The sequence below is a fragment of the Notolepis coatsorum genome, assembly GCF_963971535.1.
Source record: "Notolepis coatsorum genome assembly, chromosome: 7".
In the NCBI taxonomy this organism is placed as follows: Eukaryota; Metazoa; Chordata; class Actinopteri; order Aulopiformes; family Paralepididae; genus Notolepis; species Notolepis coatsorum.
The window spans coordinates 34,794,302-34,811,014 of NC_140171.1; the positions used below are offsets into that span (position 1 = coordinate 34,794,302).

At 40.6% G+C, this 16,713-nt stretch overlaps 1 protein-coding gene across 2 annotated transcripts in view; it reads left to right on the plus strand.

Moving 5' to 3' along the window:
* pi4k2a (phosphatidylinositol 4-kinase type 2 alpha) overlaps positions 1–16,713 on the plus strand; it is a 54,338-nt gene that overhangs the window by 7,072 nt on the left and 30,553 nt on the right. For both annotated transcript variants that reach the window (XM_084319210.1, XM_084319209.1), the window contains exons 2-3: positions 1,878–2,078; positions 5,365–5,496. In XM_084319210.1, the coding sequence (XP_084175336.1) occupies positions 1,878–2,078; positions 5,365–5,496 (333 nt within the window). The remainder of the gene's footprint in view (positions 1–1,877; positions 2,079–5,364; positions 5,497–16,713) is intronic.

The following is a 16,713-nucleotide window of genomic DNA, read 5'->3' on the forward strand; positions in this document are numbered from 1 at the left end:
CCAGACATACCCCACGCGAAGGTAAGGGAAAACTCACAAAAAACCTAGCAATAGGAAAAAAAGCACCACATCGGTCTGTGCGATGAATGAATTTACTTCAGTAGCACTGGTGCGATAAGCATTCGGTTCATATCGATACTCTTATTTTGAAAATCCTGTGGCAACTCTCATTTCCGCCCAAGCGCAGCTCCAGCCATAACATCTATGGCTCCGGCAGCTAGCAACGTTCGGTTCATATCAATACTCTTATTTTGAAAATCCCGTGGCGTCGTATCCTCTCTGCTCCACAGCACACAGCAGTACTCGTAAAAAGTAGTAGCAGTAGCGTCTGGAACACGGACATTGCAACATAGCAAGGCTAGTGTGCCTATTTCTCCCTTCTGTGTGTGTGTGCGCGTTTGAAAAGATCAGATGAAGTCAGACGAGTATATTATTGATAGTAAATGATTAAATGTACTGAGGGTGGACAGATAATGTTGATATTTAAACATAAAAAATACAATACATAATAAATGTATTCATGATCATCATGCAACATAAAACAATTGCAGGAACGGTTTGGGAGAGGAAGGGGTTTTAGGTTGCGTGTTGTGAGTTCCAAAAAAAATTACTTAAAGTTTAAAGCTCAATATATCAAAATGTGGCACTTTATAGTGAACAGGAGGTCTATTTGTATTAAAAACAATAGATTGTTTTTCATTTAAATGTCTGGAAGAGCTAAATTAATTTCTTTCAAATTATATTTTCGTTACCTTTTTTGAGTTGATCTAAATGTTACTGATTGTGTTAAATGGGCTTATGATATCGTCTCATATCGATTGCAGGCACCTGCATCGTATCGTATCATGGCAGATATCGGCAAATATCGTATCGTTGTCTAAAGAATCGATATCGTATCGTGATGAAACTTGTGATTCCCACCCCTAGTAGAGTCCATACACCCAACACCAATCCCATAATTCCTTACACGTAACGTGTCTGGCTGTGTGACGTCAACTTGTCAGCATGAAAATGACAGCCAAACATGGCACTGCAACTAAATAACACAAATACAATAGGCACATTTGTGACTGTTACAAATATAACACGTTTTATACTTGTGCTACAAGATTTTGGCCTGTGCTACAAAACTATCAACCTCTGTAGCACCAGTGCTATGTGCAAAAAAAGTTAACGTACAGCCCTGTTAGATTATCGTGTTCTCAGCTCTTATCAATCCATCTTCTGCCGTTCCGTGAAGTCTCTGTGTTGTGTGTCTTTAGTTGTGATGATGGCAATCTTACTGGCTGAACACTGTCCCCATAATGCATCCGGGCAAAATAATCAACTGGAAACGTGGTCTCTTTATCAGCGGGATGTTTATTTTCATAAACATAGCATCTCGTACAGAATGAAAAGTATTTGGTGGTCTAATGAACCTAGATTAATAGATTCAATCTCTCTGTACCTGCTCAGTGGTGGTGATGTGGCCTATCTGGTAGCCAACGCCTGTTCTGTTAGCCTGTAGCTATCTCCTCGTGGCTTCCTCCAGCCTCGTCGTATTGTATAGTATAGTTAGTACTAGCAAGTATAGCATAGCAAGTATAGCATAGGGACATAAGAGTAAAACTGTATATTGTATAGTAGTGTACATAGGACCCAGTGCCTTTCATTCGTAGCTCAACATTGTATTGCATTTATCTCAGGATTTATTACATGTCTATTTTATGTCTACTTTATCATCTTCTACTTATTTTTATTTACTATTGTATTCTTGCACAATCGAAGCGCGCATGGCCCTGGTATGTACAGTATGTGATAAATAAACCTCTTGACTCTCTCCACGTGTTTATCTTTCTTTCTATTCTTCCTCTCCCCACTCTATCTCCCTCCCACAGAAGATCATCGGTGTGTTCAAGCCTAAGAATGAGGAGCCGTACGGCCAGCTGAACCCCAAGTGGACCAAGTGGCTCCAGAAGCTGTGTTGTCCCTGCTGTTTTGGACGTGACTGCTTGGTGCTGAACCAGGGCTACCTGTCCGAGGCTGGAGCCAGTTTGGTGGACCAGAAGCTGGAGCTGAACATCGTCCCCAGGACCAAGGTAGGAAGGAGGATGCACACAGGCTACAGGTGGGGCTGGGGGCCAAATGGCCAAAATATCACAATATTCTTCTTAGTTAGGATATAATATTGTGCTGCACGATTAATCTGCATGCTGCACGCAATTGCAATTGGGATCTCAGCTTTTGCAATTATATAACCGCAAAATAGGCTGATATTTAATTAAATAAATGTGTGTATGCTGAATGCAAGAGTGAAAGTATGTATCGTACATACTTACTGGTCACAGAAGTCTTCCATAACGGTTGAATGGTAATTAATTTTGTGAAGAAATTTTTGGAAACAACATCTTTGTTGGCAGACAGATCCTTTTTATCAACACTGTTATCTAACGTTAGCAAGCAAAGCGTGCGTAGCTCCATCTGTTTAACGTAAATAACTTGTGCTCCGCTGGGAAAGACCGTTCATCACTGCATACAACTTGATTTAATTCAAAAGTCTGTTCGGAAACTTTGTATTATGAAACGAGACATTCGGGGGATGACTGGTCACGGTACCATTCTCCCTGCGGTGCATGTGATTCAGGAATGTAAACAAACACATCACCAGCCCCCCAGGAGGAAATCAAAGTGACTATCATAATCAGAATCAGAAAGGTCTTTATTGCCAAGTAGTTTACACGTACAAGGAATTTGATTTGGTCGTTTTTGGTGCGACATTAACGGACAAGACAATTACGGTAGAATAAATAAAAAGGTAGAATAAAATAACATGGAATATAAACTAAATTTAATTTGTATTACATTTAAATTGTATTTAACTCTGGGAGGCTGTCGGGGGTCAAAAAGGGTAACGTGATTAATTGTTAAGATTTTATAATTAATCTAGGAAAGTTTACCTATTAATATGGGCGGACTAATATTGAATCGCATTTGGTTAAGTTTGTATGTTTGAGTTGAGAAATACACATTTAAAAACTGTCAGTAATCTCTGCATTTTCCATGACACCATTTATTTATTATATTGCAATCGCAATATTGTCCACAATAATCACATTCACACTCTTTCACCAAATCATAATAATAATAATAATAATAATTCATTTAATTTATATAGCGCTTCTCAATAACCCGAAGTCGCTGACAGTAGTCGGGAGCAGGGGTACAAACAAAGAAACGAAAGCAAAGAAACAAAAACAAAAACAACAAAGAAACAAAAACAAAAGGAACATGAGGAATCATGCAGGCCTAGTATAATATTTGATGGTATTTTTAGTTTCCCAGTACAAATTACAATATGATATGCCATATCTACCAGTATGTCATTATCTTGTAATATAATTGTCAGGGTTCTATTTAATTTATGTCATATGTCTTGTAATCGAGTTGTCATGGTTCCATTTCATTCAAATGTATCTTTTTTACCCTCAATTTCTGCTGCAATGATTTTTCTTTTAAATAAAAAACATACAGTGTGTGTGTATATACATAAATATATATATTCTTTACTATATATATATACAGTATATTCAGTGTTTCCCACAGGATTTTCAGAGACTATGGGGGGTGAACCTCCGACCCTCTAGGGGTGTCCGGGGGCATGCCCCCCCCCCGTAACCTTTTTATTTTGTACATTTTAAAGTTAAATGCATCAATTTGGTGCACTTTGAAAGCAAAATAAAGAGGCTACTTTGTGCTCAAAACACAAAATCGACTAGACTAGTGCTTCCCAATCCTCTCCTCGAAGCACCCCAGCCGTTCAATGCATTTGTTAAATTCCACCACCAGCACACCTGATTCAACTTAACTAGCCCTTTATTAGTTGAATCAAGGTGTGCTGGTGGTGGAATTTAACAAATACATGGAACGGCTGGGGTGTCTCGAGGAGAGGTTTGGGAACCACTGGACTAGAGCATACATTTGAGCCATCAAAGAAATGAAGCAAAAGTGGTTACCTGTGTTGAACTGGTTTATTTTTTAGAAAATAAAAAAATATAGTGGATTACTATTATGACTACTACCACTGCCAATACTACTGATACATCCCTATTGGCAAACTTTATATATATTTTTAATTATCCCAATTATCTTTTTTTTTGGTTCATTATACAACTGTGGCGGGACTAATTAGACGGGCCGCCACAGTCTAGGTAATTAATGGGAAACCCTGAAAAGGATATGGAAGTATAGCGTTCCCAGAGAGGGCCTTTTTTCACCACATAAATCATAAACTAATATTTTTTGGAGAGGGGTGGGGGGGTTCAAGATTCTTGGGGGCAATAAATTCCATTGAAACTCTTCACTGTGATGTAAGAATGTAAAACCTCTACAGTGATGTAAGAATGTAAAACCTTCGCTGTGATGTAAGAATTAAAAAGCTCCACAGTGATGTAAGAATGGGGACATACAGTAGTTCCCAAACAGTTGTCCTTTTTTTAATCTAGGCCGGGGATTTATTTGCAACCATAATCCAAATATTAATTGCATGAACCTTCAGGGACATTTCGACTCGGGTCTACTGTAATTCTTAAACCGGCTCTACTTGTGCTTGTTTTTTGTTGTTCAGTAAGCTCAGACAGGGCGCAAGCATTTAATTTGCATTTTCAACAGACTTGATCATATTTTTAGGAAGGTGGAACTATTTGGAGGTGGTGGTATTTAGGTGGAACTTGGAACCAGATTAAAAAGGTTTTCTTTTTAGGCGGCTGGGTGGCACAGCGGACATTGCGCTCGTCACCAACGCAAGAGACACCGGGTTCGACTCCGGCTGTCGCCGTTGCCTCTGGCTTGGGCCAGTCGTCATACTAACTCAATTGGCAGAGTTAGCATTTGGAAGTCGATGGGTGGTAATCTGGACATTGTGAACAGCGACTCCTACAGGTCGGTTGGGGACGCCTGCACAGCAGAGACAGGAAATGGCGGGGGTAGTGTGAGCCTCCTACACGTTACTCCTCGCCAATGAGAGTCCGCGCTGGCAGGTGAAAAGATGTGACGGGCTGCCTCCTCGTGTATCGGAGGGGACACGTGATGCAAGGCTTCTATCCTCCCTACAACCGGCCAGTGGGGGGCATATGCAAGCAACGTTCAAGACGGGAGGGGAGAATTGGCACTGTGGAATTGGGATGGGAGAAAAATAGAAAAATAGGAGAAAAATTGGATAATTTTTTTTCTTCTTTTTTTTTATACCAGTACCGGTATATGCAAATGTCCTACAGTAGGGGGCACCACTACTGGCTCTATATAGTGGAAACACTGACTTGTATTCAGCAACAACTACAACATGCTGACTAACAACAATCACCCCCCAAACCATTGCTTCCCTTTTAGGTGGTGTACCTGGCTAGTGAGACATTTAACTACAATGCCATAGACCGAGTCAAATCTCGGGGAAAGAGGCTAGCCTTGGAGAAGGTGCCTAAAGTGGGACAGCGCTTCCACAGGATCGGACTGCCGCCCAAGGTAAGCTGCAGAGTCCAGACGACACCCTGGACATATCTACTTCAGGAGTGACTCCCTAAGTATAACCTGAACGTGATCGTGAGGCTTAATTCGTTATACAACTTGTTTAACATATGTGAAAAACAATGGCAGAGTTCACCACACATACAAAAAACTTGTCAAACCAAGTGCCATTTACAGGTAGGGTGTAGAGCTGTCCCCGAAGCCTGTTTTTCGAATGGACGTTCGAACCTTTGTTTTTAATTACAATTTTTTTTAAATGTTTTATAAAATATCCTCAAACTAAATCCTCAATTTGAATAAAGTGATTCATCTGATTAAATTATTATTATTTTTTTTATTAAATTAACTTTCTTTAACTCTTTGAGCGCCACAAGCTTTCCCCATCTGCAATGGCTAGCTCCAGCTTTTCTTGACTATTTTCAAGATATTTCACGATCTTTGCGGAGCTATTGTATATTCTATATTATAGCTATGGAGACAATAGTATGGCTCATTTGACGGACACTATTTCTAGTCCAACATGTAAAAAATAGTTTGTTTCTACACACTGTAGTTTATTACACGCTAAACATCGCCCATTTCCAAATTAATCCAGTCTTTTTCCATAGATCACGAGATAAGACGCGTTATATGCAATAAGCCCAAATCGTTCTGGTTGATCCCCTGAAACTCCCAAATCCAACGTAGGCAAATGAGCCAGGGACACCTAGAGTGATCCGGCTGAACGGGGATCAAAGGAAAAATATCAAAGGATCTAAAACGAGATATTACGTTTATGGCACTCAAGCGTTGGTGGTGAAACCAGGCGTGGAAATCCCACGGGGGACAGGGGGGACATGTCCCCCCCCCCATCCTGAGAAAAATATGATATGTCCCCCCCAATATATCACTGTAAACATAACTATGTAATTCAATAGAATAAATAATATGCAATGAAAGAACTTGTGCTGATTATAGACACTTAATAGCGAGTTTTTAAGTTTCCAAAGATTGCGAACCCCCCCGCATTTCCTTCACAATGGTTTGATCAACTGCCTCCCGAGTCCAACCCCCAGCACGCAGTCAGTGGCGCATGATGCAGGTAGGCTGAGTGCTGTGTAAATATCACCGCGGCAGACCTTTCCAGTAAGTTGTTCAAACAAAGCCCATTCGAGAATAATAGAAGATAATATGATAGAAGCCCGTCTCCTACTGTAAATAACCTGCACACTGTGTGTGTGTGTCTAGCCAGCCAGTCAGGTAGAACATGGCAGAAAAAATACCTACATCAGAGCCTATTTCAGTACACCAAAACGCTAAGTAATAACCCTAGTAGCCTAATATCTCAAAGACTTAGACTACAGAGGTTGAAAAATATTCATACGAAAGAGGTGAAATGCTAAAATAATTTGATAATGATGTCATTAGGCAGAGCAGGCAAGAAATGGTACACAGACACTGACAGCAGAGCTGGGGACATACAGTAGAAAGGAACAGACTGGCAGAGACAGGGAGTCTCAGGTATGTTTGTTGAGTTTTTGTTTGGCAACATTATGAAATGTTCGCTATTTTTTAGACTTGTAAAATATGGACATATTTTTATTTAATTTATTTAACCTTTATTTACCCAGGCAAGCAATTAAGAATAAATTCTTAACATTTATTTGAACATAATTGGACAATGCCATGGGTTGTTGCCACTCTCAAACTTAAACTGGTGACTGAACCACTATTTGTTTAAACAGTCAACATAACATATCAAAGTGCTTGACTTAAACATAACATATATCAAAGTGCTTGACTTACTGTAAACTTAAAAGTCTCTTCTAACATACAAAATAACTCTGTTCCTCAATATACATTTAACATATTACAACGTAGGCTATGTGTTACAGCACTACTTTCGGTGTCCCCCCCCCAGGAATTGCACTTGAGAAAATGTAATGTAAAGGCGGCTAGGTGGTGCAGTGGGCAAGGCGCTCACCACCAATGCAGGATACGCTGGGTTCGAGCCCAGCTCTCCGCATTGCTATCAGCTTGGCTGGTCGTTCATACTAATACAATTGGCAGTATTAGGGGGTGGGAAGCTGATGGGTGGGGATCGGACGTTGTGGACAGCGACTCCTACAGGTCGGTTGGTGCGCCTGCGCAGCAGAATCAGGAAGCGACGGGGGCGGCGTGTCCCTCCCACGCAGACCCCCGACGCTGAGAGATCGCGCTGTGCAGGTGAAAAGATGCGACGGCTGCTTCCTCGAGTACCGGAGGGGACACGTGATGTAAGGCTTCGTCCACATTGCAGCCGGCTTGTGGGAGGCATGGCCTAACAACAGTGTTTCGAGACAGGGGAGGGTAGAATTGGACGATACGAAATTGGGATGGGAGAAAAATAGAAAATGGGAGAAAAAAGTAGAAAAAAAAAAAAGAGAAAATGTAATGTAATTGTCCCCCCCAAAGTTGATATCAGATTTTCGCCCCTGGGTGAAACACGAGGTATTACGTGTTTGGCCATCAAAGAGTTAATGAATATAACTCAGTTTTGTCAACATAAATAATCCAATAAGGGCACGGTTGGTACAAAAGTGATGGTGACGTCTTGATGGAGCGCCGAGTGCCAAGCGGATGCAGATAGGCTACATCATTTTTTTTTTTTTATCCACTTTTTCTCCCATTTTTCTATATTTTCTCCCATCCCAATTTCGTATCATCCAATTCAACCCTCCCCTGTCACGAACGCTGTTTCTTGCCTCCCACAAGCCGGCTGCAATGTGGACTAAGTCATACATAGCACAAGTCCCCTCCGGTACTTGAGGTAACAGCAGTCGCATCTTTTCACCTGCGCAGCTCGATCTCTCAGTGTCGAGGAGTAACGCGTGGGAGGCTCACGCTGCCCCCGACACTTCCTGATTCTACTGCGCAGGCGCACCAACCGACTTGTAGGAGTCGCTTGTTCACAACGTTCGATCCCCACCCTTCAGTTTTCCCTCCCCGTAATACGGCCAATGTATATTACTGCGGACGACCAGCTAAACTGAAAACAATGTGGAGAGCTGGATTCGAACACGCGAATCCTAGCGTCTCCACACTGGTGGCGAGTGCCTTGCCCACTACACCACCTAGCCGCCCCGATAGGCTACATCATTTATGATAAATGTTTTATTAAAATTTTTATGACGAGTCATATATTATAATAGTATAATACTATAATATTAGGTAGCCTAATCTTTATCTGCAACGGTGAAGAAAAACCCCATTGGTTTAAACAGAATTTTTTACTTGCTTATCCCCATTACGCCGGCTGGCGCATAGGGCAGCAACAAAGTTTCTCCACTTGCATCTGTCTTTGGCCATCTTCTCTATGGTCCCCCAGCTCTGGTGGTTTTGCTAGGCCTCCCTTTCTTTCTTTTGCCTTCTGGGGTCCAGTGTAATGCGACTCTTGGGATTGCGTTGGTGTCCATTCTGAGTATGTGGCCAATCCAGGTCCACCTTCGTTTATTAATTATACAGTGCATGTCATCTTGTTGGGTAATGTTGAGGAGGTTATTGTTGGAGATCTTGGGCCAGAATATACGTATGATTTTGCGCAGGCATGAGGTGTGGAAAGTGGATAATTTATGGATGTCGCTTTCTGTGGTTTTCCAGCATTCTGCACCGTATAGTAGTGTTGACTGAGAGTACGCAGCTTTGGTAGATCCAGAGTTTTGTTTTGTTGCTGTATTGGCTTGACTTCCAGATTTGTTTAAGTCTTATGAAGGTTGTGTATGCTTTGTTAATCCGGTTTTGGATGTCCTTACTTGCTCCCCCATAATGGTGAATGATGCTTCCAAGGTATGTGAAATTATCTGAATTTTCCAAGACCTGGGCCCTGTTCCTCGTACCTGGCTAACTGAGTTAGCCGAATAATTTTCAGGATAACTTGACTTAAGCCAGACATTTCCGTTCCCCGACGTGCGATTTTCTAAATTACTATGGCAACAGATCAAAAAGTTTGAACCTGCTCCAGCGCAGGGTTGAATTCAGTTAGCTGGATAACCTGCATGGCCACGCGCTCGCAAAGAAATGCCAGCTTGCTTCCTGAAATAATCCTCAGAGTCTAGATCCCATTATACCATTCTGAATGATGTTTTTGTGCTTTGTTTTTCTAGAGGGGGCTTTTGAAATGTAAAACAATATACTTAAAATTCTGACAATAAATCATATTCAGCCTATAGATTTACTTTGTCCTAAATATTTCACGTCATAGTTATACGGATACAGCGCTCGCGATTGCGACACACACTGTGGTTATTTTAATAACTCGGAGCATTGCAAATGTGAATCCCGCTGGGATATTTTTAATGAATGAAACCTATCGGGCATTTGGCTCTGATTAGTTTCATATTCTCCGCTGTGGATGTATCTGCGGCGGAGCGCCCGAATTGTGTTTCATTCAAGCATAAATTGAAGCGTCTTTATGTGTGGATTGTGGATATGAATTACGAGGAATCTGAATCTGTGGATTGTTGAATTGTATCACTGTCACTCACACGTTATTGTGATATTGTAACTGGGTTTAAAATATATGAGGAGATGTGCTGTTTGACGGATTTGATGACGTGACGTGACTTGATAAATTGAATGAGCCTTTGACGTTTTGATGAATGAATTTGAGAAAATGCATTTATCTGTTCAAGCACTGTTATCTGATGATGAACATGAGGTGTCACTGGTATAAACCAAAGGTTAATCAATTCAATGCATGTATGGATGATGTCCGAAACAGATTAAAACCTGATTAATAGTGAAACTGTATAGCCTCTCTGACACGTTATTTCGGGGGTCGCGCCTTGAAAACTTTGGGAACCATGTATTTATATAGTACATCATATCTAAGCCGATCGCATACAGTACAGATATCCTCATAATATAATTCGTATCAATTAGATACTCTTTGGGCTTGTTTTTATCTACTTATTCGAAAGAGTTGAACTAATTATTTTCGCTAGCAAGGTCTCATTTGATTATTCATTCCATTAAGCCTGCCAGCAGGCACATTTAAAGAAATATAATCTGATTGATTGGGGTAATGAGGGACTTAAGATTTGCCTATAGATTATGCATTTAACTTGTCGGCGAGGCTATTGAGCCGTACTGTATTGTACCCATTCTGCAATCTGTTAATAAAGTTTTCAATCAATGTCGTTAGAAAATCAGGAGAGGGGTGCTCCAGTAGCACACCATGTTACCGCGCTCGCGCGGGACTCCGTGCTGCGTCACGGATCTGGTTGACTCCGAGTTCGATTCCCGGACCCGCTGTCATTTGCCGAATGTCTCCCCCTGCTCTCTCTCCCGTTTCACCCTGCAACTGTCGGTCATGCTTGACCAGGAAAGCGATAAACACTAAAAAATAAAGTTTAAAAAAAAAATAAAAAAAAATCAGGAGTATCAAGTCTGGTTCGAATTAACGAGATTGAATCAGCGTTCGAGGAACAGGGAAAGCCTGGATTCAAACATCAGGTTAATTGAATCTGGATAATGGGACTTTTGATCGACTTAGTTGAACCAGTTGCCCTGTTCTTCTATTGTTATGTGTTGGTGTATTGGTGTTGATGGGCATGACTTTGGTTTTATTGTTGTTTACAATCAGTCCAACTTGATGGCCATAGTGTTGGAGTCTGTCTGTCTTTTCCTGGAGATGTGTGTGTGTATGTGACAGAAGGGCTAGGTCATCCGCAAAGTCAAGGTCTTCAATGGTGGAATAGAGGGTCCAACGAATCCCTCTTGCCTTGTCTTCTGTGGTTCTCTTTATAACCCAGTTTGTAAGGTTGAAAAGTAATGCTGACATCGCATATCCATGGCGGACTCCGGATCCTACTTCAAAACTGGTGGTGCTTGTTCCCACAGTGCAAGAAAAGCCGGTGTAGAACAGTTTGATGACATTAACTATGTGGGAGGGGATTCCATAGCTTCTCATGATATTCCAGAGACTATCACGGTGGATGCTGTCAAAATGTAGAGCTGTCGTTGCCATTCACTGCACTGCTCGATGATATTCCTGAGAGTGAAGATCTGGTCGACGCATCCCTTTCCTTTCCTAAAACCGGCTTGTTCATCACGGAGTACTTTGTCAACTGCTGATGTAATACGGTGTATAATGATTTTACAGAATATTTTGCTGGGAACAGAAAGAAGTGTGATGCCCCTCCAGTTGTTACAACCAGATAGTGTGCCTTTCTTTGGAACCTTAATGATCACTCCTTTTGTCCAGTCTGATGGTATCTTCCCTTCCACCCAGATGTTGGTGTATAGTGGGAGTAGGATGTTTGCAGTTAGCTCCGGATCAACTTTAAATAGTTCTGCGTTTAGGTTATCAGCGCCTGGGGATTTTCCGTTTTTGAGTGTTTGAATGGCTTGGATGATTTCTATTTTTTGTTGGTGGGTTGATGCAGTGTTTCCCACAGGATTTTCCGAGACTATGGAGGGTGAACCTCCGACCCTCTAGGGGGGTCTGGGGGTATGCCCCCCCCCCCCCCCGTAGCATTTTATTTTTTGTACATTTTAAAGTTAAATGCATCATTCTGGTGCACTTTGAGAGCAAAATAAAGAGGCTAGATCTATGATGAACTTTGTGCTCAAAACACAAAATCGACTAGAGCTTCCCAATCCTCTCCTCGAAGCACCCCAGCCGTTCAATGTATTTGTTAAATTCCACCACCAGCACACCTGATTCAACTTAACTAGCCCTTTATTAGTTGAATCAGGTGTGCTGGTGGTGGAATTGAACAAATACATGGAACGGCTGGGGTGCCTCGAGGAGAGGTTTGGGAACCACAGGACTAGTAGAGCATACATTTGAGCCATCAAAGAAATGAAGCAAAAGTGGTTACCTGTGTTGAACTGGTTTATTTTTTAGAGAAAGAAAAAAAAGTGGATTAATATTACGACTACTATGATTTTTAAGGACCCTTTTCGGGCCCCCTTTTTATGCTTTTTGGGGGGGTTTTGGTGATCAAATATTGAATATTGAACTATAATAATCAGTGCAGGAGCTCACTTATCCTTGAAAGACACTTTTATCACTGACTTAAAAGGCCCATACATCTCCATAAATGTTCAGGGAGGAGGGAATAAGTGCTTACCTTACAGACCCCAAGAAGTGCTGTATATTCTGTATTGTTTAATATAAATGCATTTTTTATTCCAATCCCGATTTGTATTTGAGATTCCCAAATCCCATCGGACTTGACTTCTTCGTGTCCCTCAATGAGTGTAATACCAGCATTCAACTGTATGCGCCACAGCGGTTTCTATCATCATCATCATCACCACCCACGCTATGCATAAAATATATAGGTCCGTGGAGAAGCACGCTGAGTAGGCCATGCAAACTGCAATGGAATATGGGGCATCTCTTTCTCTTTACCTAATATTTTGATTCTATCCTGACATTTTTCAGTTGGAAGGGCAGTCTATATGCGTAACGGTAAAGAAATAAATAAAAATAAAATAATCTTTCAAAAAGGGCACTTTTTTTTATGAGGCTCAAAAAGGCAGGTGCTCAAGCACCCCTTGGGCTCTATGTGTGCACGTGCCTGTCCCTATTGGCAAACTTTATATTTAAAAAAATTGTAAAAAGGTAGGTAATTAATGGGAAACCCTGGTTGATGTTAATGTCCAGATCTCACTACACTCACTTTTGGCTGCTCCACTTCCTCCTGTCAATATGCACCGGTTTCCGACTCAATGCCCTGAGATTTCTATAATCTTATATTTCACTAATAACAGTTAAAATCATTGGTAAACAAACGTAATGCTGAAAATATACACTTTTACTGTATATCTCGGGCTTAAGATGTTAACCCTGTGAGGCCCAAATAAAAAAGACATTAGCAACTTCAGAGGCCAGAGGGTGGGACCTATAAACACATGAAGGGTGCCATGACTGAAAAAAAAGATTGAGAAACGCTGGTATATGGTGTGGCTCTTTGAGGTACCACAGTCATTTTTGACTGGCTGACTGGTTGGCCACCCCTGGAATAGACACATTCAAAAAATAATATATATATATATATATATATATATATATATAAAAAAAGAAATTTTAAATTAATTAATAAAAAATTCGAATGTTGATTTAGAATACGAACGAAGGTCCGAACGTTCGAACGTTTGGGCTCAGCCCTAGTAGGGTGTAGCGTAACCTGCACCCAATCTGTGTGTCCATTTTGGGAATCTTACTTTCAAAAGAATGTAACGTATCTATCTATATCTAGCACCACGTGTGCCCTCTGGCCTGCATCTTTTGCCCTGTTTGCACCACGTTCTGCATTAGGGATGCAGCGATACCAATGCTAGTATCTGACAAGCAATACCAATGCTAGTATCTGATATCGGTCCGATACCAGGCCAAACCAAAATCCCATAACAATAACCACATGTAATATGTCAGAAATCCAAGCCTTTACTTTCTGCATTTATGGCACACAGAATAATCTAAGATCTCTGTAATGGTGAAAATGGATTATATCTTGATTGATTACTGTATATCTATATCTTATTTTATTTTTTTTAATATATTTTTATTTCATTTTTTGGAAGAAAAGGCAATGCACATACAATGCACATACAATGCACATAAAACATACATTTAAATTATTTGCCAATTACATGCATTGGCTTGCCCCTTGTCTCATTTAAAATAAAAAACTCCTACCCCCTAACCCCTGCACCAACCACCGTTGACAAAAAATAAATATAATAATAATAATAATAATAATAATAATAATAATAATAATAATAATAATAGTAACCCCCCCCCAACCCACCCCGTCATAGGCCTGAGAAGAAAATTAATTGAACAAAAATGTCAACAAAGACCAAGAAAATAAAAACTAAAAGGAATTATACAGATATAATTAGTTATGTCCTGCTAGCTATATATTGAAGGTCCTAACTTGATAGATAATATGGTTCCAGCTATCTATTGTTTGATATCTTGCCCCATTTAATCTAGCTGTAGAGAGCTCCATTGTTACATCAGCTAATAACTGTTTCCAGTGATTAAAGGGCAAAGAGTGTGGAGCTTGCCATTGCAGCGCCAATTTTTTTTTTGCAGCAGTACTTCCTGCCAGCCAAAATCGTCTCTGAACAATACTTAAAGCTAAAGAATCATCATCATTAAGGAGAAGTAATTTGGGACAACAGGGAATATGTTTTTGTAATACTTTAGATAGATAATTAGTTATCTGTTCCCAGAAACTTTTAACTGTGGGGCATTCCCACATCATATGTGTAAAAGTACCAGTAGTATTTAGAGAACAAAGTGTACAGTTTGGTGAAATAGCACGTCTCATTCTATAAGCTTTCTGGGGGGTTAAATATGTTTTATGGACAAAATTGAAATGAATCTGCTGATGATTTGGGTTTCGTGATGCCATAGTAACATTTCCCCAAACTCTGGTCCAATTGATAGAGTGATGGTGTTCTAATCCCAATTCTGTGCTCCACGATTGGATAACGGGTATTAACGAAGTACATCTTTGTGATAGATCTTTATAAATTATAGAGACTTGTCCTTTGGAGAGACCTGCAGTTTTTTTAGAGAAAGTAATTAACGGGTGAGTAGGTGGTTTGGTCCATGGAACTCCATAGGCTCGCATAGCCGAGCGGAGCTGTAAATATAAAAAAAGGAGGTGCCAGGTAAGTTATATGACTCTTTCAGATCTGAGAATGTTCTTAGACCATTGTCCTCCATAACATCGCCAAGTACATGAATGCCACAGTTGGACCATGATTGAGCTACAAAACTGCGGCCTCCGCTAAGCAAAAACGGGTTATGAAATAAGGGAGTCTGTTCATGCCACTTAGTATCCCAATTAAGTAACTTTTCATATTTGCGCCATAAAGATACGGCATGCGCTATTATCGGACCATAACGTAATCTACATTGCTTTAGTGAAATATCTGTAAAGACAATGTCTTGTAAACGAATCGGCGCCACAATATGTTTTTCAATATTAAGCCAGGGGGCCTCAGAATTTAAATTAAACCAACACAACAGAGGACGAAATGATAACGCTTGAAAATATAACTTAAAATTTGGCACAGTTAAACCACCTATATCTATATCTTATTGATTTATTCATTTTACCCTGTGACCCCCAAACTAGTGGTCAAAGTCGATGCTGTTTAAAGGGGCACTTCACCGAAAAACAACGCTGATTTATTTTGCACATAATTTCACACATATCCCAAGGCTCTAAACTGTTTTATACACATCAGTTTAGTTTGACAGATATTGAATTTGAATATCTCCTCCCGTGATGTCATCAGAGGACACTGAGTCCTTGTGTTGTGTTGACTACAGCTCAATACAATTATGTCCCATTTTCATCTATATCATTTCGTTGAGCTGTAATTACACACGGATTCAGTGTCCTCTAATGATATCACGGGAGGAGATATTCAAACTAATTTACTCTCGATAATTAACTAAATTAATGTGTGCAAAACAGTTTATAGCCTATGTGCAAAATAAATCATCATTCATTTTCCGGTGAAGTACACCTTTAAATAAAACTGATCAAATCTGCACTTGGATTTGTATCGGTAGTGAAAAAGTGGTGCGTTCTTTTGAAAAATCTCCCCGGTAGTATGAAGTATCACAACCGCAGCATGTAGTCCGGGCCGCGTGAATACTTTGGGCAACCAACATGTCCTTCCGCGTTGCTCTGATTGGCCAGCATTGGCCAGCGCTCTCCTGCGTGAATACCAGCGCTCTACGCTTGTTTACCGCATGAGGCTCCCCCAGGTGCTCGTTTCATGAGACTCCCCCCAGGTGCTCGTTTACATGCTATCGCCCTGGTTAATAATAATAAATGGGCATCACAGAACACGCCATATTAGCAACGCTGGTTAATAATAATAAGCGGGTAATAGCATGATAATACCTAGCTGCATCAGATAATACCTACCTGCATCAATATACGCCGCGCTATATATTATACTACTATACTACTACTCCAACGCCTAACTGAGCAAGATGGCCAACGTGTAAGCCAAAGCAGAGGTACAGTAGGTTACATGATTGATTGATTGATTAACTACCTAAGATGGACCATCACTGATCACTGCTATTCAGCCAAGCCAAAGCAGAGGTACATCATCTAAGGGGTGTTGTTAATGTATTTTATTACCTGCTGTGCTGTAGGCCAAAGCAGAGGTACAGTAGGTTACATGATTGATTGATTGATTAACTAC